At 40.9% G+C, this 27082-nt stretch overlaps 1 protein-coding gene across 1 annotated transcript; it reads left to right on the plus strand.

Moving 5' to 3' along the window:
• The first annotated feature begins 105 nt into the window (after positions 1 to 105).
• sec61b (SEC61 translocon subunit beta) lies at positions 106 to 26445 on the plus strand. Its single transcript, XM_084336125.1, has 4 exons — positions 106 to 218; positions 726 to 823; positions 8176 to 8280; positions 25805 to 26445. Exons 1-4 carry the CDS (start codon positions 216 to 218, stop codon positions 25890 to 25892), a joined length of 294 nt encoding a protein of 97 aa, XP_084192251.1. The 5' UTR covers positions 106 to 215; the 3' UTR covers positions 25893 to 26445.
• The last annotated feature ends 637 nt before the right edge of the window (positions 26446 to 27082 follow it).

Genomic DNA, 27082 nt, shown 5'->3' on the forward strand with positions numbered 1-27082 from the left:
AAACGGTCGATTTATTTTTCATGTGGATAAAGTAATAATTCAGTCAGGCTTCTATTCGGAGCTCTTCGTTGGTCTTCTGTTTTGCAGTCGTGTCCTTTTTAGACACGCGTCATCACGGTTCTGCCCAGGCTGCCCACTCTTCACTTGACGTGGACATTAGGCTGAAGAGCAGCTCAGTTAGTCACATTCAGCTGACGTCGGAACATTGAATCAAAATGGTAAGCATATTGAATCAGATTGCAATTATAAAAGCACTGGCTTTTTCAGCATAACGTGTCAGATAACCTGCTCTTTCATTCAAACGAGAACGCTGTCAGTTGCTAACGTTAGCCGACTTGCTAACAGTAAGATAACTCTTTCCTGTTGTTGTAGACGTGGCTATTTTTCAGCTTTTTATTAACATTGGTTGGTTAATCATCAGTAATCCCGAGACAGTCCAGTGTTTATAAGATCTTACTTCAAATAGAATCCAGCCATATTTTCTTCTAATCATAATCTATTTTACAACGAAGCAAAGCCAGGCCCAGGTAGCCATCAGTTCCTGAGACAGACATAACTGGCCAGATCTAGTTAAATTGTCTTTAATTTTAAGCCTTCTTTGAACCTGCGAGGTGTGTGTACCAGTACCTCGTTTATAAATCTGCACAATTTCAAGTGTGTGTTTGAGAGACCTGTCAGAGATCCCTCTTTATTCTCTGTATAACGGTGGTGTGTCTTTCTCTCAGCCTGGACCAGCAGCAAGTGCAACTAATGTCGGGGCTTCCAGCCGGTCCCCCAGCAAGACCGTGGCCCCCCGGGCAGCCGGCTCCACAGTCAGACAGAGGTACACAGAACTAGCCTATCCTCGACTAAATACACTTTGAATTGACTACTACTAGTCTCATGATTTTGTTAATCATTGTCCTGAGCCTCCTCACGTATGCGGTCATGCATAAGAACATCTTTAAATCTGGTGCAACCCTTCTGGGTCTTACCGTTAAATACACAAGCATAATTATTCAAACGTTTGTAATGCCAGACAACTCACTTAAAAATCATTGAAGAAGAAAAAAAACTCAAACTCCACAAAGTTTGTCAGAGGGAAGCAACAGTTATGATGAGAGGATCAAGAAAAGAGGGCAGGGCTTGAGATGGGTCAATTGAAGTCAACAGACCACAATGACAGATTAATGGACTAATTCACTATGTGGGGCAGGGTTAAACTTTTTTTCCCCAGGGCTTTTTTTTGCCCCCCTTAATTGATTTTCAGGGGCTTTTTTGTATTTCGGGGGCACTGAACTTTTATGATAAAAGGTTATTAAACATCCTTATCATTTAAAAAATACAACTCAATTAACCCTTTCTCTGCCACGCTTATATCCATCCTTATACCGTCCTCTGCCAGCTCTATTTGTCTATGGAGATGTTCCCCTTCTTTGCAGGGCTATAACTTTTTAAATTGTATTGCTAAATTGACATTACTATGGCCCATTCAACCTCAAGTATCTTATCATTTAGGATGTAGCAACGTTCTACTTTTTTATTCACATATTCATACTAAAATACGGTCTAAAGTATAAATATGTTTTTATCGTTTTCTGTAGCATTCTGCAGAACGTGATTTATAGCCCTAAATACATATATTATATCAAATGTAGTTTGATACCGATTGACGTCATATTAAAACTTTCAATTGTGCAAGGTCCTAAGCTTCATGCCTCATCATCTGCTGGTGACCGGAGGGGGGGGGGGGTTTATAAGTCTGTGGCCGACGTTAAATCATTTATGTAGTATGGGCGATACATAGATCACAGCAGTTTATATGGATCATATTATTCAAACACGCTAAAACTTACCGCAGCTTCCTCTGACCGTTGGGTGGTCCGCGTGGAGCAGAAAGTTCTCGATTATGGGATGTTGATATATGCGATTCCAGGTTGTATAATAATATATACGTCCAAATCATGTTGTTTATCGAGTTATTTGCAACCGATCGATGTCCAGTGTATCAAGATGGGAGTCCTGCTAACGATAGCGAGTGCCCGGACGAAATATGGGCGAGCACCACTTCTGGCGCGTCACTTCCTGTTTGGGCGATCCGCCGATCGGCCACCAGATGGCGCTCTTGAACCGTTGGAGAGTTGAGAGGAGATCAACAGGAGATCTCAAGACTCCGTGGGTAAAATATGATTGCCATCACAGATTACAAATTTTTGAAATATTAATCACAAAGATGCCTTACGGTGTCGTTGGCAGATTACGCATGGCGGAGAATGACGTGGAAACTCGTCCTTGGCGAATAAAGGGTTAATGACCTCATTTTGTGGCTGCGTCTGTCCTGGTGGTTGAATTTGTGTCTCATATATATAAAAAATGTCAGTACATTTCAGGTAGATAAGAGTAGATACAGAATACACACTTAAATAAGAGGCCAGAGTAAAATTTTAAGCAAATTACGGGAGGGGCGAGAGAGATACACCTGTGATGTTGCTACGGAGTTAAGCTAATAAAGGATACTCTCAACCACAGCAGAGGACTCACGTATTTGTACTGTGAAGTAACACGACAATGAACGTGATGTTTCTGTTTTTCTTTTTGACATACTTGCGGCACACGGAACAAGTTAACAACTCACCACTGTCTACAGCCCCCGCATCATACTGTAGCCTAGCCAGTCTCTTGATACTATCTTCAAACTTCCACTGCTCTGGAAACTTTCTTTTGTCAGGTGGTCCCACTCATCCTTTTTCGTCTGAGAAAGCCGCAGTGGGTTTTCTTTCTCCTTCCATATGGTTTCACATATTTATAACCCATTAATGTTATTAAGCTAACGTTAGCTAATCGGGCGTAACGTTACAGTGCAAGCAGTGTAAACAAGGAGAGATTGAGGGCTGCAAAAAAGGCGACTGTCCTTTATTTTACATGACTATTTTGTTCAAATCTGCCCGCCATTGGCGCTTTGCAGGTGCTTATTTTGTTCCCTGTATATATATAATTGGTAAACTGTCTGGGATTTTTTGCCCCCCTTAACTGCTTTTCGAAGGCATTTGGTCCATTTTTGAGGGCATTTAGCCTCAAGCCCCCATTAATTTCTAACCCTGATGTGGGGACAGCCCTACACAGAACACACTGACCCCACCTCTACATAAACAAACAAACAAACAAACACACACACAGAAACCTAGTATCCTGGGGTAGGGCTGGGCGATATGGAAAAAAATCATATCGCGATAACGATATGATAATGTTATCATATTTCTCAATATCGAATTATTATCGAAAACATATTTAAAAAAAAAAAATTTTAACAACAGATGTATGTTTATTTTGCAGCAATTCTTTGTCATTGCCGCCATCTTTAGTGTTACATCCCCTCACACTCCAGTTCTCAGGCTGCAGCTGGTTTAAAAGCGAAAGTAAACCGGCTTCTCTGCTGGCTGTGGCTCCAGGGGAGTTGAACAGTTCTGGCTCTGCTAGTTTATTTTCGATCTTTTGGCGCTTTTTTGGTGGACAAACCACCACACATGTGCACCGTGACTCGTGACTGGAGTCTAGTTCTGCTAGCACACATAGCCTACTGTGTACAGACGGTATCAAACTGCATTTTAAATTAGAAAAGCAAACAAAATAAATGGACAAGAGAGAAATAAATCTCAATTTGGTCAGTATTGTCATTTGGACAAGCAAAGCCATTACTTTAAGTTGCAGGCAAGAAAGACAAGTCTGTCCACTGTCTCTGGTTTTAAAACTGCCCTGTTGCAGGTCACAAAAAAAATAAATAAAAAAAAATGATTTTTCGATTTTTCTTTTTAATTGATATTCGATATCGATTATTAAAATATATCGCGATATTTATCGTTATATTGCCCAGCCCTATCCTGGGGCTTCCATCTAGAGTTACATAATCTGCCTTCTCCTATATTCAGTGTCTTACAGTGACCAACCGATCCAAGTGTTTCCGCTTTACTGCTTGCTTTTTACACATGGCTGTTCAGAGCTTATTAGTTGTCTCAGTCAGTCTCTCTCAAAACATTTTAGTGCGTTAATCTTCCATCGTATTACCTAGAGAGAACTTACCAGCTGGGTTAGTTTCTAATAAATATAAATGGTGCATCCAGTGGCCCCAGTCCTGGTAGGAGCCACCTGGAACTGTAGTGGAAAAGGAGCTGTTGATGCATACTACACACTCAAGCATAAATACATGGTGTATACGGTTTGTGGGAGCGGGGAAAAAAGTATTAAACAATGTATTTTCGGTCAAGTCGTTTAGTTGGTTTCCATTTTTCTAAATGGAGGGATTTGCCCTCAAACACTTGCAAAGAGATTAAATGAACAGGCTTTAATTAAGAACATCACCGTGCAAAATACACACCAGAATGGTTGAGTTCCTTGTCTTGTATACAGTATGTGCAGGGGGCGAAACTAGAGCCCGCCGAGCGCCATTGGCGATCAGTTTTTACGTTTGGCGCCTCCCACTGAGAGGTCTGCCCGCCGTGTGGCGGGCAATAATAGTCATGTGAAAACCGAAAATCATGATCCAATTCTGAGCGGAGTTCTCACTCGCTGTCTCAGCACAGACATGCAGCGCACCGCGCACTGCTGCGCCTGCCCCTCCCGTACCTGTTTCTGTATGCTGCATGTAAACAGAGGACAGTCACCGTGACGTTAGTCTAGTCAGAGGGACCTCCGTGAGCTAATGTTAGCTACTGTTACAAAATGACCCAGTCAACTATTCACTTTTAGTTTAATACATGAGGCATTGTGTAACGTTATCCAGCCGGCTAGCTACTGATGGCTCCCGACATCAACAACTGCTCCAGCAAGTGTCCAGTGCATAATACCTCCGTTGGCTAGGTAGCTCATGTTAGCCCACGTTAGCTCACTAGTCACTACGAAATGTCCCAGTAAACTAAATAGTTCAGAGGCGTTGTCCCAACGCCATCCAGCAGTAGCTACATAGCTCCTGACATCAATGTCCTACAACATGCGTATTCGAGCCCCTGGCTTACATCGCATGAGGGCTGCTGAATAGGGTCCAGCTGGAGCGCAGGAGAATCCTTTCATGCTGAATGTAGAGTTTAGGGACCAGCTGCAGCGCCGGAGAATCCTTGCTGGAGCTGGAGGCCACTCGAGTATACACAGACAGTGGAGCTGTTTGCAGACAGCGCGGTGGCGATGTCTCGCAGATAATACAACTACAAGTATGATTATATAATATATATATTCTATTAACATTTTTTTTTTATATAAAATAATAATTATTTTTTTAATCAAAAAAAAGTTGGCAGGTAAGAAATATGCTTGGCGGGTAGATTCTTCCCATCTACCCGCCACTGGCCGGTGAGTCAAAAAGTTAATTTCGCCCCCGAGTATGTGACTTGTATGAGAGTGTTTTACTTTCAAACGGATGCTTTCCAAAAATGTAAGGCAATGGTTTGCTGCGGTCTGTGTCTATTTTGCGGCACAGTAAAGTAATACTGAATACAATATGTAAGAATAAGGTTTACATAATGTATAAAACATTTGATCTGAATATAAGCATTTAGATTAATTCACTAATTTCACCAACTTTAAGTAGGTAAAATAGGCCAATGGCTAAGCACCAGAAACACTGCAGAACAGAACATAGAAATTAACGTCACGGTGACCAAGTGCGTCCACATTTTTATAGGATTCTATCACATTTTCATAACATTAGCGAATATTACGTACCCTGCGCCATTTTCATTGGGGTTTCTTACAAATTAACGATGTTTTATTTGTCCTTTATATGCGGATAACATTCAAATCTTAAATTGTACCATTATGTTTCCCTTTAGACAACAAACGTAATGCTAATGATGCACTTTTGTTAAGATAATTAGTTTACCATTCGCGGTCACTGTACTGAGGTCCCGTTAATAGTTAAACGCTGTTCAGATCGCGTCAAAGAATAGACTCATCCCAGTGACCTGTGCTAACGCTCATGGGAAATGTATTCATGTAGTTTTCAACATTTTCACCTTTTAATTTTAAACCAATGCTGCCATCTACTGACAACAGAAAGTCAGAAAGTGTTGTTTAATCGTCACCTTGAGAGCCACTTCCGTATACAGCGTCGCCCGAAATCCATTCTAGAGATTCCCACTTCTTACTGGGAATGGGGCGTGGCCGTATTTGGTCCCAGACAATAAGAGTGGCTGCGATTGGTCTACGTTCCGTTATGTCTTCATAGTTGTTCCTGGGCGCTTACCTCTCACTAAAAACGTGGATCTGGTCAATCCCAGACACGGCGTTCAGCACCATGGAGAGTGGCACAGAGGCCAGAGCAACAGGCTGCCTCTTCAGCCGTGGCACAGAGGCCAGGGCAACAGGCTGCCTCTTCAGCCGTGGCACAGAGGCCAGAGCAACAGGCTGCACGTGCAACAACACAGCTCACAGTAGTAGCCAGCGGTTCAATGCAAGAATGAATGATGGTCTATTATAAACTACCCAAAGGGGGATAAATCACATTCCCACACTGTGGTGATAATAATGAATGCCCAGAGGTAGAGAGACATCAAAATGGGGGTGACGTATACAAAACGAGGAACTCTACCATTCCAGTGTGTATTTTGCACTGTGATTCTTAATGAAAGCCTTTGAAGAACCTTGGTCTGTTCATAGACTTGTACAGCAGTTGTATAGTAGACGACATTCCATTTGGAGTTTGGATGTAATTTCATCACTAGAAGGTCCTGTTTTCAACTAATGAATGCACTTGACACTCCACAACTTGATTCATAATAATAAATAAAGATAAATGAATACATTTACTTGCATATAATTTTTTCTATGGCTCTATATATGTATCATCTGCATGCAATGTCACATGTTGGATAATCTAATCGATCATCATATTGAAGCAACAGCTGTGATTGGAGATCAAGAAAAGAGGGTGGGGTTTGAGAGGTCAATTGGACTGCATGGACATGGGATATGTGATTCGGTATCAAACTGAAACATTTTCAATTATTTCACTTCACAATATCATTTAGTGAGAATCGCACTTAAAGGAACATTCCCAACATTTTGGGAAATTTGCCATCTTCCCCAGAGACGAGACTATTTCACATGCGTCCATACCCCCAGAGAGAGGTCCAGCTGCATGCTAGCCTACAGTAGCTTAGCACACGGACTGGAAGCGGTAGGGAGCAGCTAGCCTAGCTCTCATCAAACATGGAGAAATACGACCTCCAACAACTCAAACTGTTGCACAGAGATTAAATTGATATCATGTTGGGAGTGTTTGGTTTTTAAATTAGCTTTTATAATTTTGTCATGTCCATGATTCACAATGTACAAAACACGACAACGCAGACAATAAACCATATCGATATTATCTCAAATCCTAAAACTGCCTGTTTTGGTTCTTCGTCTAAAGGATTACATTATTGTCATTTAATTATTGTCAAAAGAATCGTCCCCAAAAAAACCTTATGATGCAGTGTGACGCTGTAATGAAGGAGTGAGTTGTTGTCCGACTGCCCTGAGAAGATTAGAACAGCAGATAGATGTTGGTGCTTTTGGCTTAATCATAGTTTAATCAGGGACCGAACTGTCACCCCTCTCATTATCACCCATTACCACCAAGCTCTTCATTACCTCATTAACCTCCATTTTAATCTCATCAGCTTGAGTAAACCAGCCATGAATCACCTGAGCCTCCTCGTCACTAGCCGCTGTAGTCTAGACTGCTGTTGTAGACTCTGTAAGAATTAGTTATGACAATGTTTTTAAATTGGATATCTCGGCCACCACTAACCCCCCCCCCCCCATCAAGCCTTTCTGAGTTACTTGGTGTCACTTTGTTAGAGAACGGATCTTCTTGTCCTTTGCATTATTATTATTTCATTATCAGCAAAACGGTGGACATGGTGTCTCTAAAAGAAGGCTTTATAACACTGAGAATAATCAAAGGCATCGCCACAATAAGTCAATGACCATGGATTATGAGAGTTCTCTCCTATTGCCCTGTTACAATGGAGGATGTGCTGACGTATGGACAGACTTGACAGGAGTTATATTGTTTGTATAAATTGATGTATGGACAGACTTGACGGCAGTTATATTGTATATATGTATTATTGACGTATGGACAGACTTGACGGGCAGTTATATTGTATGTATAAATTGACGTATGGACAGACTTGACTGGAGTTATATTGTGTTCCACAGGAAAGCGACGAGCAGCGGCACCCGCAGCGCTGGCAGGACCACAGCGTCGGCAGGGACAGGAGGCATGTGGCGCTTCTACACGGAGGATTCACCGGGACTCAAAGTGTAAGTGGTCCACATGCATGATGGAGGTCTAGAAAAGTGCTGTATACTTTTTATTTATTATTATTAGGGCTGTCAAAATTAAAGCTTTAACTTTGGAGATTAATTTAAATGATTTAAAGCATTAAAATAAATTAATCTAGATTCATCTCTGGAGTGAAAAATCCTCAATCTTAGCTACGCGGATATAAGAAAGGAGTCTAGCTGAGTCAATGTTGATGGTTTTGTTCATTTGTATTTCACAGGGAGAAACTATTCAAAGAAAGCTATTAAAATAGTCTTTGAATCTAAATATATTTTGTGTTTTTTACATTAATTCCATGATTTTACTCAAGTAAATATCTGTTACAAATGCTATTATTAATCTAGATTAATTACAGAAAATTGAGATTAATTAGTTAAATTTTTTTTAATCTATTGACAGCACTAATTATTATTTTATGAACCATCTCAACTGGTTCTTGCATAGGCACCCTCCTGCGTGCACGACGTACACACGCACACACACAAGCTCACTTCTCAGGCTCTGTCGTTGACGGTGCTCATGTTCACAAGGTGGATGAATTGTATGAATGTTTAATGGCAGGAAATTGGGCGTAGAGGCCTCTGTGGTAGAACACACTAACCTGTTTGTCATCCCTGTGTGTATTGGTGTGCGTCTCTCGGTGTGTGCGTCTGTCTGCATGCGAGTGATGAGTTTGAGTGTGTTCCTCCCAACTCTTTAACCGCTTATATATAGAGATGTTCCGATACCATTTTTTCCTTTCCGATCCGATTCCGATACCTAAGCTTTGGGTATCGGCCGATACCGATACTTATCCGATACCAGTGCATACATTAAAAAAATTTAAAAAACATTATATAAATTATATATATATTTTTTTAATACAGCTACTGTATTATATATACTGTTTTTTAGTAATAACTATAAAGTAATGGTATTTATTCAACAACAGGTGATTGTATAGATTAGTATTAGTAATTGAAAAATATCTCAATGAGTTCACCCACGGAAAGGTTGTTGGCACATTAGTTCCACACAGACATTATTCGTTGCTGCACTTGCTTCCACAAGAAGGCTCCGTTTAGTAGCAGAGGCTCTGTTGTTGTGATTTTTGCACAATAAATATTCAACATTCTCTTTTGAGACTCCGCCTCAGACTCTTATCATTTGGCACTAAAAGCTAAACATTGTCGCCGATATGGCTGTCCGCAACATGTCATTAATTGTGTACGCGACGTGCAATTGTGCAATGACGACGTTACCGTGAGCTAGGCTAGCTAGCATGAGCTACCGGTATATGGAAAGACTGTAACGTTACTGGTGTGGTGACATTGTGATTTAACTTGGAATACTCCTTTGCCAACTTGCTGTACTTTGCTTGCAGGTCTGCAGACATTATTGCTGGATTATGAATAGCCCCAACTTTAGCCAAGGTAACGTTATGGCTAAACCTTTAACGTTAGTTAATGCTAGCTTTCGGTTAGCTGTTCAGCTAATGCTAATAACATCAGAGCTCCCCGTCAACAGCGCTCTGCCGGGACGATGGCATTTTAAGAAAGTATCTGCTCTGCTGTTAAAATGACAAATGGCAATTGACACTTTAATTCACGGTCGATTAAGCACACGTTTGTTTTATAATGCTCACTCAGCGAGTAGGGTATATCTACAGAGCCCAACGTCCGCAGTGTTGTTGATAAATTATAATAATAATAATAATTAATTTAATTTATATAGCGCTTCTCAATAACCCGAAGTCGCTGACAGTAGTCGGGAGCAGGAGTACAAACAAAGAAACGAAAGCAAAGAAACAAAAACAAAAACAACAAAGAAACAAAAACAAAAGGAACATGAGACCATAGGGGGGAACAGGGGAGACAGCCTGATAGCACAAAAAAGACTGGAGACAGACATCAATCAGGTTGGAGGGGTGGGGGGGGGGGTTGAAGGCAAGGGAGAACAGGTGGGTTTTGAGGCGAGCTTTGAAGGTGGAGAGTGTAGGGGAGTCTCTGATGGACTGGGGGAGGGAGTTCCAGAGTCGGGGTGCAGTACGAGAGAAGGCCCGATCTCCGAAGTTTTTAAGCTTGGATGTCGGGACAGTGAGGGAGGCAGTGGAGGAGGACCGGAGGGAACGGGTGGGGCGGTAGGGGAGAAGGAGATCAGTCAGGTAGGGGGGGCCAGGCTGTGGAGGGCTTTGAAAGTGAGGAGGAGTGTTTTAAAGTTAATGCAGTGTTTGATCGGGAGCCAGTGGAGGGAGTGGAGGACGTGGAGGACAGGAGTGATGTGTTCGCGGGACCGGGTGTTAGTGAGGAGGCGGGCGGCTGAATTTTGGACCATTTGTAGTTTATGGAGGGAGCGGGAGGTGATACCAGTGAGGAGGGAGTTGCAGTAGTCCAGGCGGGAGGAGATGAAGGCGTGAATGAGGGATTCAGCAGCGGGGGGGGGGGGGAGGCAGTGACGGATTTTTGCGATGTTGCGGAGGTGAAAGTAGGATATTTTTACGATGGAGCGGACGTGGGGGTCAAATGAGAGGGTGGGGTCAAGGAGGACACCAAGGTTGCAGACTAGGGGGGAGGGGGTGATGGTGGAGTCGTTGATGGTGAGTGTGATGGGTCCGGATCTGGTGAGGGTGGTTTTGGTGCCAATGATGAGTCTTGTCACAAATTACGTCATATGGTATCGGAGCGCAACATTAGAGGGTACTCGCCGATACCGATACCAGCATTTTAGGCGGTATCGGCGGCATTTCCGATACTGGTATCGGTATCGGAACAACTCTACTTATATATATATATTGGGGCTGGGTGATATGGCCTCTAAAGGATATCGCGATATTCTTTTGCTATATCACGATACACGATATATATTGCGATATTTCCTCTAAAGCACTTAAAAATTCTTGATTTAACCCTTTGATGCATACAGTCATGCCAATATGATTATTATAATAGTCCCTGCAACATATGTTTGCATTAAACCATGAAGATGCTTTAAAAAATAATTAAATTAAAAGTTTCAAAAAAAATTACTAAGAGTAGTTACTGACACACTAATACTTTTTATTTATTTTTTATTAAAAATGAAATAATCTAATGTAAGACTATTTATATAAACTCTTGGGTACCTAAGACTTTGGCACAGTACTGTGTTTTCTATCCACTTTAGCTAAAAACACACACTTTATACACTACTGTGAGACAATAATAATCACACAAAGGGATAATGGCTTATAGCAGACTTAATGATTTTATAATATTTCAGATAATGAAATTAAATGTTTATCATCAACTATCCAGTTAGTATTTATATTGTAACTTGTGGCCACTTTAAATCATTGAACGTAGAGAGAGAGAGAGAGAGGTTCCTGCTAGCCGCGGGGCTGTATAACAAGAATATAGGGCGGGCTGGAAATCTATAGTGCTCCCACTGTCCTGTGGAGGGCGGCAACACGCCTAGACGCGTAGTCCGCCGGAAATATACAAGAAGAGAGAGATAGAGAGAGAGCGTGTTTGAGCGTTCTAATGTGCCGTAGCTAACCACACCAGGATTGCATTTTGTCAACACAGTTGGAACCTGGAAGCGATGTAAAGAAACGAATTGCCAATAAAAGTAAAGTTATCTTTGGACCTCTGCTGTCAGTATACTCGATATATCGCCCAGCCCTAATATATATATATATATATATAAAACTAAAAGAAGAATACCTTCAAAAGAAAGAAGGGACCGCACACTCCTCAGGACTGGGTTTTGCTTTTTTTATTGCACAACGCGTTTTGCTTCTGCTGAAGGTATTCTTCTTTTAGTTTTATATATCTCTCTTGCGCTGACCTGCACCTCCAGTCGGGGTCCAACTAGATGTGCACGAGTCTTATTTAGTTTAATATATATATATTAGAGCTGGGCCGTTAACGGCGTTAACGTGCTGCGTTAACGCGAGACTAGTATCGCGCGATAATATAATTGACGCCGTTAATCTTTTTCTCAACGTTGGGTCTGTATTGTCCTTAAATACTTGCCGTAGTTCACAGCTGTGGTGCTCGGAAGTGATTGCACGTATGTACCGGAGCTGTAGTCAGAATAATGTGTTAAACTAAAGTAACTTTAGTGGTCCGGTAATCATTGTTATACAGGTGAGGTTAAGAAGTCCTCAGGATATAACACAATTCGGCGATGAGGATGTCTGAATCTGCGCAATGCAAGAAAGAAGTCCGTTGAGAGCTTTGTTTACATTATTAACGTTAGCTTAGCGAGTTAGCATGTTAGCTCACGTTGCTCTTGGAAACATCTACAAGAGGAGGAAATCCCGGCCTGGTTCATAAACTCTCATTGTATGCTGACGATCTCCTACTTTATGTCTCCAATCCGCCATCGTCCATCCCTGTTATCCTGGATATTTTAGAACAACATAGGCAGCTCTCTGGATACAAACTTAATCTCCAGAAAAGTGAATATTTACCTGTTAATGCATCTGCGGAACGGCTTCCTCAATCGCTTTCCCCTTTAAAAGGGCCACGGAAGGATTCACATATCTAGGGATTTTTATGACCAAATCACCGACAGAGCTCTTCGCAAAAAATGTTCGTCCTCTGCTGGATCGCTTTAAGCTAGATCTGACGAGATGGTCCTCTCTCCCCCTCTCGCTTCTGGGAAGGGTTAACCTGATAAAGATGGTGGTCTTACCCCGATTTCTATACGCTTTTCAGCATATACCAATATTTATTAATAAAGCCTTTTTCACTTCAATTGATCAACTTATAGGTTCATTCCTGTGGGGTAACAAAAGAGCACGTATTAAGAGGACGATCATGCAACTTCCCAAATCGGAAGGGGGTTTTGCCCAATCTTCGCTATTACTATTGGGCATGCAATATAAACAAACTCCTTTACTGGAGGACCAGGAGGGAGGAAGAAGACTAACCCCAATGGGCTCGGATGGAAGTCTCCTCTTCAAAGTACTCACTCTGGTCTGTGGCAACATCCCAACTACCCATTTCGATCCCTATTAAACGGGTGGCTCGGAACCAAATTGTGACGGATACTTTGAAAATCTGGAATCAGTTTAGGAAACAATTTGGCCTACACGCTCCGTCGGGGCTAGCTCCAATCTCTCGTAATCACCTATTCTTACCGTCCTGTTCTGATCCTGTATTCAGAAGCTGGGCGAACAAAGGTTTGCTAACCATTAATGACCTCTAATCCGGAGGTGTGTTCTCGTCGTTTGCAGAACTATCAAAAAAAATTGGTCTCCCAAATTCTCACCTTTTTCCGTTTTTTTCAGATCAGGCATTTTGTTCAGAACCAATTCCCTGGCTGTCCTCCAGACTCTAGGACTGACCCTCTCCTATCGCTCGGTACCGGGCGGAAAGGGCTCGTCTCAATTTTATATGATAAAATATTTTGGATGAACCCAACTTGCTTAGACTCCCTAAAAGCCAAATGGGACGAAGATCTGGGAATTATCATTACAGATGAACAATGGGATCATATATTAGACCTATATGTGCAAGACACAGTTTGCTGCAGTGTAGGATCCTGCATAGGGTTCACTACACCAATGCGAGGTTAGCAAAGATATACCCGGATAGAACGGATGCGTGTAATAGATGTAAACAATCTCCAGCCGATTATATGCACATGTTTTGGACGTGCCCCAAACTCAGAGTTTTGGACTGCAATATTTGATACACTAAGTAGGGTCTTGGGCGTGACGTTAGACCCTGATCCACTCACTGCCTTTTTCGGTATCCCGAATACCCCTACGATCGCATCTAGGGCTGCAAAACGAGTTGTGGCGTTCACTACCCTCCTCGCTAGGAGACTTATTCTCTTTAAATGGATACACCCTTCCCCACCTACTCACAACAGATGGATACATGAGATACTACATTGCGTTAAGCTTGAGCGAATCAGATTCTCCCTAAAGGGCTCCCTTGAAACATTCCATGTGACCTGGCAACCATTTCTGCAACACATCGATACCCTGACTATCAATGAAGAGACTTAGAAAAGGATAGAGCTTTACACCTCTAACTGCACTTCCTTATTTTTTATTCCTATTTTCTAATCCCCCCCCTTCCCTGTCCTGGTATGTATGGGTGTGAATCAGACCCCCGGGGGCTGGGTGGGTAACTGGGGGAGGGAAAGGGGAACGGGAGACGCACCTGCAGAAGGTCAAACTACCCAAGAATTACTATAATACTATAGACGGGGGTGAGGGAAAGAGTGAAATAATCTCATTGATGACTTTCTTCCACAGCCACAGCCGTGCTAGAGTTTTCTTTCTGTGTTTTTAGTTCCTTCTTTACTTCTTCTTATCTAAATGTTTGTGCATAATACAGATGGGTCTGATTGATATTATTTTTGTTTTTCTTTCCCAGCAGCATCTATGCTGTGTGTTTGAGTATTTTGCAGATGTGTTTTTCAATAACCTCGGTGTGGGGGGGATGGGGTGGGAATGAGGGAGGGGAAGGGGAAATGAGAGGAAAAAAAGAAAGAAATATGGAAAATGTACTATATTGATAACTGTAAATGTTCAAAAAAAATTCCTGCAATACAGAAATAAAAAAAATAAAAAAAGATGAGGAGGAAATCCACTTTACACACTAAAGGAAGGATCGACTGGACTATCGTGAGTGTTTACAACAGAAATGGCTTGGGTTATTGGAAATATTGGACCATTTGATGACAATGTGGAGCAATATGAAATGAAAATGGGAGACCCTGATGTAAACAAGACAAACGTCTTTCTCTGATATGCATCCCCTTAACAATTGTGTGCAGTAGCTGTTCAGTGTTCTCTTGGATGTGGACCTGAGACTGTAGTAGCTGCTCAGTGTTCTCTTGGATGTGGACTTGAGACTGTAGTAGCTGTTCAGTGTTCTCTTGGATGTGGACCTGAGACTGTAGTAGCTGTTCAGTGTTCTCTTGGAGGTGGACCTGAGACTGTAGTAGCTGTTCAGTGTCCTCTTGGATGTGGACCTGAGACTGTAGTAACTGTTCAGTGTTCTCTTCATTCGTGGAACTGTTACACTGAGCTTGCACTGAATTTGTTGAGGAACCTGCTTCTGCAGCAGTCTGTGTGTGAGCAACCAGTGAGCAGCATTGTGAATTTAGAGATTCACTAAAAGACACATTGAGAGACCGGGTTTGTGTGTGGATTAAGAAATGAAGGTGCACAGAAGAAACTACTGACAGAGTGATTTGACACTGGAGAGAGAGCTGTCAATATCAGTGTAACAATGTTAATGGCATCAAAGGAAGGGCACAGAAAATTACGATAAATCCGGTTTTAAAAGAAACACTGGAAATTACAAAAAGAAGAGACATGTTCATGCTGTTGAACAAGGAGATGAACAGCTAGTGACTCCTCAGATGAAGAGAGGATAAATCTCCTCCTCTGGTCATTATTTGGGTAGAACACACATATTTTGAATGCCTTTGGCAGATTTTTAGTTTTTTTTTAGCCATTTTAATCTAGATTAATCTAGATCAATTCCAGGATTGCAGGTAGATTAATCTAGATTAAAAAATGTAATCTATGCCCAGCTCTAATATATATATATATATATATATATATATATATAACTTTCATTCCGCTACAAAAACGACCTCCAGTAGTGGAGAAACGCTCTTGTGTTGTGAGCGACGCATGGTCATGGCTGATCGATGATGCTGTAGTGGTTATTGAGTTGTGTGTTCCTCCTGCAGTTGAGGGAGGCAGAGCAGTGGTTCGGTGCAGCGCTGTATATTGAGTGCGTGTTTGTTCCTGCGCGTTATAGACGCCGGTCTCAAAAAGCTTCATTAAAGGATCCGCTCTGAAAGGTCAACTCAATTATAGCCTTCTGACAGGGGGAAGGAGGGGGGGGGGCAACAGAGGAGATGGTTGGCATGGCAATGTTGCTGCTTTGCGATGCACACCCCACTCCGCCCCTCCTTCAGCGATGAGAGCCCCTCCTTGTATCCAAAGCTCATCAATAAAATCAACCTCTCCCACCCAGACTTGTACTGTAGCACCAGCTGGGGTTTAGACATTGATGGGGTGATGTGCATGTGTGTTTAGTTACACTTGGATTACTATATTTGCGAGGACCGATTCTTGAGTTTTGGACAAAATAAATTAGCTTTTTTGAGGCAGTTACCACATTTTCATTTAGTACTCACTTATATATATAAATATATATATATTTGGGTTACAAAGTTTGGGCTACAAAAAGGATTGTGTGAAGAACCTCTATGCGTCGCGTAACGTTACTAGTATCTGACCGCGAGTGACACCGCATCATGGGCATCCAGGCGACATGACAACAAGTCTCAACGCTGTTGCGCGCGGAGGATCCGTTCCACAAGCCTGGCGCAACGAACCCAGGCAAGGGATACGCACGCGCTACGGATCAGATCAGTTCCACTCGCTGCTGTTACAGTATCTCCGCTGCTCAGCACGAGAGAATAGCGCTTGATCAAAGTTTGAAAATGGGAACGCAATCCCAAAGGGTTTAGATTGAAAACTAATGATAACAATAAATAAGATGCGAGTAGCCGTTCATGTAACCGGCAACCACACACCCCCCCCCCCGCACAAATCAGTGCAGGTGGAAGATAATTGTATTCTGTACTTTATTATTGTGCCATTACTGTTCCTGCTCTCATCACTGCAGTGCCAGTGTGAATCCCTGGTCTTGTGTGTTGTTTTGGTGAGTTACTTTTGTTGTCAAAAGTCAAAGTCAGCTTTATTGTCACCTCGTAATGTGCAAGATATACAGAGAAATTAAATTGCATTTCCCCCTTCCCACAGTCAGTGTATATACAAACAAGATCTAATATAAACATAAAGTAACATAGTACACTATAAACATATGGACAGTATACAGGACTATAAACAATGTAGACGGTAGCTAAAAAAAGAATGCATGAGTGAATGTAAATAGAGGTAAACGAGAACTTAGTGCAACACTTTTAGCAGCAGTGATGCATAGTAAGTATGAATAATAAATAATGGCAGTAAAATACAATAATACAATAATGGCAGTGGTGTGGACAGCTAAAAACTAAACATGTTTTACTAACATGAAAAAAAGCACACGCACACGATCCAACATGAAACAAGTGCACGTGACGGCAAGTAGAGTCAGCACAATGAGAGGGGAAAAAAACACTTAAAAACACCTTGTTCAGTGTGTATTTCATAACCTGGGTGTTAATCCACCTTTTTGACTTTATTGCCGAACAGCAATGCAATGACTGTACAGTACAAATGATGGTACAGATAAAATAAAGTAAACATTTACAAATAACTAACCTTGAGATTGGGTCCCTCCTCCAAAACATTCCCGCCTACACAAATATACCTACACATTTCCCTCTCTATATATACATACCCATAATACACACATGTACATTTCCCTCCATCCTGTCTCAAAGCAGTGTGTCCCAAGCCTACCCAAGATGGCTAGTAATTGACCTCCATCTCCTCTCAAAGAGAGTCATCTTCAGCTGTAGCTGGGCTGTCATGTGTTCCATCGACGGGCTCCAGACTAAGGGGCCTTTCTCACCGGGTCCGTACCGTCCTCATTCCGGGTCGGGTGTGAACTTCCCCCCCTCCCTCGCCCCCCTCTAGTTTGTGTACACACTTCAGTCTTTGTTCGCTCCGGGTTCTGTTTACGGTTTGCGTTTTGAGCGTGTACGCTTGCCGTAGGCGATGATGTCACGCTCGAAAATGTAAACAGGAAGAGTGTTAACGCGGCGGCGGAGTCTAGTATAGCCACTGTAGCACTTATTTTTCAGCAAAGAACGTGCAATAAACAAAACGGATACATTCACTGTGTTCTGCCTCATTTGTTGATGAAACAAAACTAACATCAACACAATTGAACACCAAAAGCGGAGTTTAGTCTCATCTGCGGCGAGTTTGTTAGCTTACATGCTAACGTGAATGGAATATGCCAGTATAACAGTATAGCATTGTGGCTAGCAGCTAAACGCTAAGCTAATGGCTAACGCTAGTTAGCTTAGCCTGTTCAGCAGCTAACATCCGATCGCTCGTGGCAATTATATTGCATGTCATTGATCTACTGGTCGACCACGGCCGACTGGTTGGGCACCACTGGTCTAATAGAAAGAAATGCATTCGAACAAGAAAGTATAGTAGACGTATAGCTATGGCAAAAAAGGTTACCAGGCTTAATGCGAGCCAGGGAAGTCTTTACCCCCTTCCGTGACTGCTATGTGCAAGCCAGGGGCTTTATATCTGATATATTTTGAAGATATATAGAAGATATGAATATAATTTTAGTGGGTATTGTCCAGTTGTTGCTGTGTGTTTTTATCTGCCCACAATTCAAGCAAGTAACGACGTTGTGTGTGTCACTGGCGTGCACCCAGAACCACCTATTTCAAGCGTCCCAGGTTCAGCGGGGGGTAGTACGAATCAGCGCCTCTTCGCACCCAAAAGGGGTGTGTCCGTCTGAGTGAGAACACTCTCCCGTCCCCGGGGGCGCTGATTCGACCCCGAAAAGGCGAGTGAGAAATGCCCCTAACTTTTTTTCACCACCGTCCCAAAATACAATTGTTACCGTCCCAAAGTGAATGTAAACCGTCCCAAAAATCTAAATGTCGTATCTTTACTTTGGTTTTTCCGTCTATAGTTATTATTGCCATAAAGACACCATTCAAATGATTAGGAAATAAAAAGATTTATTTGAAATAATTATTTATTTGAACAATAGGCACATTATATCAACAGGTAACGTTTCTGTAGAGAGAGAAAATAAATTTATTTAGTCAAAAGGCAACTTATTTCACAAGAATCATTATGATAAAAAATATATATACTGTATACCGGTATATATTGTTAGTGTTAAGTTAATAATGTCTTGTAGATTATTATGGATATTTGCAACTCTATTATTTTAAGGACTGATGGGATAGTTTAAGAAGTAATAAATCATGTACCGTAGTGAAAAGTACAGAAATCATCTGACATATCTAAGGGAGTCAAAGTGTCCAATGTCATGGATACTGTAAGGAATACAAGTGTGTTCATTCAGCCATATTTATTCCAAACTAAACATTTTCGGTGGCATCATAGAATTTGAGCCTAGTGGATTCCATAGTTGTGTGATGATGTCACACCAGGCAGGAAGTCAAGACACACGGTTGTAAGCTAGAGCATAGATATGAGCTAGAGTCCGACATGTAAACCAACAGCCAATAAATGTGAAGTTAACTTTGAACCTCGGTTGTCAAGCCTTGTCAATATAACAGATACACCTATATGGGGCGGGCTGCTTTGAGCACACACACAGGGCTAACGTTAGCTAGCAAGCAGCTATATGGCTAAAATGCTAGCTTTAAGCACACACACACACACGGGGCTAACGTTAGCTAGCAAGCTGCTATATGGCTAAAACCCTAGCTTTGAGCACACACACACAGGGCTAACGTTAGCTAGCAAGCAGCTATATGGCTAAAACGCTAGCTTTGAGCACACGCACACAGGGCTAACGTTAGCTAGCAAGCAGCTATATGGCTAAAACGCTAACTACTGTATACAGTTCCAATAGACTAACATACTCCTCTGTGATTTAAATGTGTCCTTACCTTAGACTCGAGGGTTGTACTAGGCAGGGTTTCCGTTGTCCCGTAATTACCGGTTTATGACCGGCAAAATCTGTTGAAGTCCGACATATTTAAATCTCTCCGTCATAATGTCCGGTGAAAATAATTCCCTCTAAGCACAATTTGAATTGTATTAAAATAGTTACATTTGTTTCATTGTTGCTTCACCAAGCAGGTCTAATAATGACAACGATGTGTGTTCTATTATGATATGTGTGTAGTGTTCTGATAACGACTATTGGTGAAGCGATGTCGAGATTCATTTGGTTTGGCAGCGGGAGCTAGATTTGCGAGACGCATGCAACTGCAGAACCGCAGAGCTGACAGTTGTGCGCGCACAGTGCAATACTCCAATTCAGCCATTGGCAATTCAGCTGTTGGGTGGGTGGCGCTGCTGAGCGGTCCCCAGACCGGAACTGAGAGCGCCGCTGGCTCTGCGGCTCTGCAGTTGCATACTATTGGTATGTGCTTCGTTGGGACTGGGAGGCGGAGATATAATAGTCATCACGCAACTTGTTTATATTTCACGATAATGTTGCCGTCTCTCTCTGCCAAATTTCTGTTATTCGCTTGATATAATTAATACAAATGTCCAATATAACGGAATTCGTTAGCACATAAAAATGTGATTATAACACACTGCTGTTTATTAATGTCGGGCCGACTGCCCACAGACACCCATTTGATTTAAGGGGAGACACTGCAGGTGAATAGGGTAAAAAAATTAACTAATAGATATCACAATGACACTTCCCCAGTTGATTACTTATATTAAGACAAGACTTACAATTTTCTGAAATTGTATGTTTAAATATGCAAATGAGGCATGATCTACTTAAATATGCACTAATTTGCATATAATTCCAGGACATAAATCTGAACATTGGATAAAGCCATTTTCAAAATTATAGTTTCATTTTGTTGACATATTAGAGCCAAAGGTTATTACAGAGGGGATTTTGGATATCTCTTTTTATCACTCCATAAATCAGAAAATACTCCATGTTTTTAGGAATAAAATGTGATATAAATCAGGGTATGAATGCGATATCAACAAACCCTTCTGTAAATACCTTCAGAACATAGATATGAATAGAACTGGAAGGTTTGGTGTATGTGAGTGCTACTGAAGTGGAGATTTCTGGCTCAGAGTATGAGGAAAAACTCTTAAAACTCATTTTTGGGAAAACGCCTTCAAAGTTCTGTATTGTAAAATGCCATACTTTTTTTTTTAAACCGATATTTACAAACACAATACCTAATCAAACCATTAGTAATAGACAACCTAAACACATGCCTGATAACTGAATAATAATAATAATAATGATGTTATTTAACTGAACAGAACTACACACAGGCTACAAACAGTGTAGTACAGTGTAGTACCCCCTAATAGGCAAAAAATATTTGAATAGATATCACTATGAAACTTTCCCAATTTGTTATGTACATATAAACTAAGAACAAATATATTGCAAGTTTTCTGAAATTTATGTTTATATATGCAAATGAGGCACTTCCCCATTAAATATGTGCACATTTATGGATGCAATAAGGCAAAATGAAGTAAAATAAACAACTAAATGTGTGTTATTGATGTTTTATTGTCACTAGTTTCATAGAAGACATGTTTAGGAAGCAAAATATAACGATCTCAAAATCAACAAAGTATATTTGACTATTCACCTGGGGTGTCTCGCCTTAAAGTCAGCAGCAGCACTGAGTCTCTGGACTTATTTTATTTGGAATATAATGACTATACGCAAAAGTAGCCTAGTTTTAAGTTAAAATATTATAAATCTTATATAAATTCTTTATATAGCCTGCCTATCAATTGTTTTTAAGCTCAATAAACTGACTGGAATTTCTCCCATTTGACCGGCAGATTGAAATCTTGCAGGACACGGAGACCGGCACCAATATTTTCTAACGGAAACCCTGGTACTAGGGTTGGATGCAATTCCCCGTTGGTCGGCCTGTCTGTGTTCCATCTTCTGCTGTGTTTAACGTTATCTGTTTGCGAGTGCAGTGATATGCGCACTGACAGTTGGCGCAGTTGACATTTTCCAAATAAATCCTCTTCGTCCCCACTGCGTCCCGGAGATGATTTGTGTTTGTCACAAATAAATATTTGATATTCCCGGGACGACGGGACGTTAAGTCTTGAGCCCATGTACATGTTTAACTTTCTGTTTCCATTGAGCAGTCGTAGGGGGCTCAGATTTCATCCAGTTAATAGTAATAATTTTTTTTCCAATCATCAATAAGATGTGTAGTATATAGTACTGATCCGTGTCCAACACTCGTTCACTCTGTATTTCTAACAGAAACAACATTGGGTCCATGGGGATCTGTTTCCAATATTTTCTCTATTTCTTCTTTTATATCCTTCCAAAACGTCTATTTTTGGGCAGTCCCAGAATATGTGCGTATGATCCCCAACCATACCACATTCCCTCCAGCATTTGTTGGTAGAGTCATTTTTTAAGACGCATGCTGTCAATGGAGTTCTGAAGAATCTCATTTTGACCTTCCAATCAAATTCTTTCCATAACTGGCTTCCAATCCCCCTGTGACAGTTAGAACACATGGCCTCCCAATCCTCATCCTCCACTATTGTATTCATTTCTAGTTTCCATTTTTCTTTAATATGTAGAGTGTCATCTAGGGCTGTCTTAAATACTTCGACGCTTCGTTCGATGGGCATGGGGTTCGAATATGAAAATAAAATTTGAATATAAAAAAAATTTATTTTATTTTTGTAAAATCAACTACCGGTATGCGTCTCTTTGTTAATTACAACAAGCAATGCTGTTTGTTATTTAAGATGAGGTCGGACTCTGCACTGACAGATTTGTGTTCATTGTGCTGCTTTTATAAAGCCTCAAATGACTGCTTACAATATTTCATGAAAGCAGTGTTTCGTTTGTCTAAGATTTAAAAAGGTTTGAACTTTACAGCACTGACAAAGTTGAACGAAGTGCTGTACAAGTCCCACAACATTTAAAAAAAAATAATAATAATTTAAAAATAATATTAATAAAAAAAAAAGCTTTGAATTAAAATCGAATCTCTGCCCTGAAGCTTCGAATTCCAAAAAAGAATTTGAAGGTCAGCCCTAGTGTCATCAGACATGTCTAGCCTTAGATTTAGGTACATAAGGGATATTTGTTTTCTTGTCAATATCGGGCGTTCACACAGTCGTATAAAATGGAATTCTATATTGGTTGGTTCTTTCTTAATAGTATCCCAGTCTGTGTGTTTAGTGACATAGTTTCTAATTTGTAAATATCTGTATAAGTCACTTGATGGTAGATAAAATCTGTTTTGTAGTTGTGAGAAAGATTTAAATGTATTCCCATCAAATAGTCTGTCAATTGTAATTAATCCCTTATCGGCCCACCTTTTGTATGTGTTGTCCCACATGGATGGGAGAAACTCTGTTTCCTACTATGGGCATAGCCCTTGACAAAGCTGCGGTACCTTTTGTGTTTTTTAACTGCGTTCCAGATTTTCAGTATATGCTTGATCCATATATTAGTTATTACAATTTTTCCCTATGATTTTTTTTTTTACTCATAAATGGGAGGGTAGATATTGATATTCCTGGAATGGAGTTTTGCTCAATGGAGACCCAACCGGTTTCCATATCCTTTACCATCCAGGCCACCACTGCTCGAAGCTGAGCAGCCCAGTAATACAGTCTCAGGTTGGGTAAGCCCAGGCCACCTCTCTTTTGTTGACGTCAATATTTTTAGTTGTATTCTTGCCCTCTTTTTTTGCCAGATACATTTTGATATCAGTTTTTCCAACATCTTAAATGTGGATTGTGTTACTCGTATAGGGATGGATTGAAATAGGAAGAATAGTCTTGGTAGGATATTCATCCTCACTGACTATCCTGCCAAAAAAGGACAGGGGTAGTAAATCCCATCTATCTAGATCTTTTTTAATTTCTTTAGTTTGTCGTGGTTTGAGGAGAATAGTTGTGTAGTCTTGGGTGTAAGAACAACACTAAGATATCTGAATCCCTGTTTGGATTTTTTTTAAAGAGACCAAATCATCTAATTGGGATGGCCATTCCCCGACTATCATCATGGCTTCGGATTTGTTTATATTAATCGTATATCCTGACACTTTACTGTATTCACTTAGGCTATGTAGAAGTGAGGGACCGAGGTAGCAGGGTTTTCCAAAAATAATAATATCGTCTGCGAATAGTGATAATTTGTGTTGATAATTTCCTTCATCATGAATTTCTCGTATTAAAGGGATTAGTCCTTATTAGTTCAGCTAGTGGTTCAATGCTGAGCGCGAACAAGGAGGGCGAAAGGGCGTCGCCCTGGCGAGTACCGCGCCCCAGAGAGAATAACTCTATTTACCCTAGATCTGGGGTTTTTGTAAAACTTTTGATCCATTCAGAAAACTGATCATTAAAGCCCATATGTCCGAGTGTCTGATTTAAGAAGGTCCAATCGACCCTATCAAATGCCTTTTCTGCATCTAAGCTAGTGTTGTCACGATACTGGAATTTCGAACTTTGATACGATACCTTGAAAAGTATCTATATTCAATACCATTTTCGATACCACGGGGAAAAGGGGTTCAATCTTCAAATGTAAAAAATTAATAAAAATAAAGATAAATATGTTTTTATAAATTTTGCTTTTGTTGCTGGTTGATTCTCCTCAGCTTTTCTCTGGTACTATAAGAGAAGATAAATATACCCTTTGTTTATCTTTAGATCACACATTTAAAAATAAGTAAATGATATAATCTTAGAAATTAAGTAAACACTGTAATCTGTGTTGCATGTACCTGACAAACTGAGCTGTTTGTATTACAGTCATGTATTACAACTTAACTGAATGCACATGTGTGTGTGGACTACTGTACTATTACAGGTATTGAAATAAACAATGCACCTTCCTTATACAATTTTCTTTATGAATAATTAAATATCGATATTGTGGGAAATGAGTATTGAAACTGTTTAAATATTCAGAATCGATATGTATCGAAAAATCGATATTTTTGACAACACTAATCTAAGCTGAGAAGCATTGACTGGGTGTCCCCTCTGGCTGTGATTGACTGTAGGTTCAAGGCTCTTCTAAGTATCAGTTCCCTGCCTGCTGTTAATGAAACCTGTTTGGTCTGGTTTTATAAGTTTACTAATGTGTTTTTGTATTCTATTTGCTATAATTGAGGTCTGTACCTTTTTTAAATCCACACAGAGAAGGCTGATTGGACGATATGACATACATTGGGTTGGGTCTTTGTTGTCTTTATGGATTACATTTATCACTGCATCCCACTCGGTGGGTCCCCTTTGTCCAGAGCATAGTTGTAGACCCTGCATAGCACTGGGGTTAGCTCATTTACAAATATCTTAAGTACTCTCCTAGGAAGCCGTCTACTCCTGGGGATTTGTTATTTTTAAGTTTGAGTATACTCTTATTTCTTCTCTAATTGGAAATGTCATATCTGCTTCGTCTACTGTTAATCTAGGCAGGTTGATTGAGCTAAAAAAATCATTCGATCTTCTCTTCCTTGTCTGGTTCATCTTCCTTTTTATATAGCTTCTCATAGTATTTAGCAAACTCCTCTGTGATATCTTTAGGTTGGGTTAGCATCTGGTCTCTGATTGGGCATTTTATCTTGTGTACTACTCTATTGGATTGTATTTTACGTATCTGAAATGCTAACAGGTGGCTTGCTCTATTTCCCATTTCGTAGTATGTCCTATTTACAAATCTCAGTGCTACCTCTTGAGTGTATTTCATAACCTGGGTGTTAATCCACATCTTGTTGAGTGTGTATTCCTTAACCTGGGTGTTAATCCACATCTTGTTCAGTGTATTTCATAACCTGGGTGTTAATCCACGTCCCATGTCTCTTGTGTTTTAACAGCGGTCCAGTTCCGGTGCTGGTTATGAGTCTACTCTTCATTGCCTCCGTCTTCATGCTTCACATCTGGGGAAAGTACACCCGCTCCTAAATTATGACCACCCCCCCGCCCACCACCACGCCCCCCCCCCCCCCCCCCCCCAGCCGCTTGGCCTCTTAACACATCGGACTTGGACCAAAACAAACGTCACCCTCTTCTCCCTCCCGAGTCCCCGCCCTCCTCCACGACACTACGACACGCACAAGTACAGATCCCACCGCCATTTCTCTCTCGTACGTACGAGCTGGGTTTGTATGCGCCGATGTCAGTACCTTTCTCTCTGCACTGACATGCATCCACTGTGTTGTGTTTTTAAATCCATCCCGTGTATTTAACGATCAGTTAGGATGGAAGAAGCCGTCCTGGGCCCATCTCGGATATCGCTTCTTTTCCCACAAACGGCAGCAATCGTGTCTCTGTGTCCCTCCCTCAGCCGCTGTGTGCTGGTTCAGTGCACCAGTCACGGACATCGTCATTTTCAGGCCCCAGTTAATATCTCTTTAACGCCTGGATTAGAACATGTGGATTATTTTTTTTTCTTTTTTTTGTTAACATTTGTACACAATTTAATTGTCATATTGTACAATAAAAAGATTTCAAATAAGATGCGAGTATGTGCTTGTTTTATATAAATGGTAAATGAACTGCATTTATATATCGCTTTTATCCAGAGCGCATTACAATTGTTCCTCCTATTCACTCACACCAACGGCGGAGGCAACCATGCAAGGTGCCAACCTACTCATCGGGAGCAGTTAGGGGTTAAGTGTCTTGCTCAAGGACACTTTGACATGCTGCCCGGGAGGAGTGGGAATCGAACCAGGAACCTTAGAGACGGCCACTCTACCCAGGCCTGTTTCTTGCCATATGCGGACTATGCAGTTGCATATGGCCCCCGGAGCCACCAGGGGGCCCCCTAAAATCCCAAAACAAAAATATATATATTATACTTTTTTTATTTATTCACTCAATACACTATCTTGTAGGGATGTGTATATATATCCTGTAGGGATGTAACAAATCAGCTTAAATTATTTATGCTTATGACTGCAAGTGGGTGTTTCTTTATAAAAAAAAAACTAAACATAAGTAGTTTACTGACACAAATTGTGTTGCATTTTCAAACTTTAACTATCTTAAATAGTTCCATTTTAAAAGTCAAATGCAGTATCTGTCTTATGTGCATTTGGGAGATGTTATAATGCAGTGTTTCTGTCATTGCTGGGGTCAACTTGAGATGT

The sequence above is a fragment of the Notolepis coatsorum genome (assembly GCF_963971535.1).
Source record: "Notolepis coatsorum genome assembly, chromosome: 19".
NCBI lineage: Eukaryota > Metazoa > Chordata > Actinopteri > Aulopiformes > Paralepididae > Notolepis > Notolepis coatsorum.

Excerpts from the sequence above, each read along its gene's own strand:
- sec61b (XM_084336125.1), top strand. Across the intron at positions 824-8,175 it reads GGCTCCACAGTCAGACAGAG|GAAAGCGACGAGCAGCGGCA; the intron begins GTACACAGAACT and ends TGTGTTCCACAG. Across the intron at positions 8,281-25,804 it reads GATTCACCGGGACTCAAAGT|CGGTCCAGTTCCGGTGCTGG; the intron begins GTAAGTGGTCCA and ends GTGTTTTAACAG.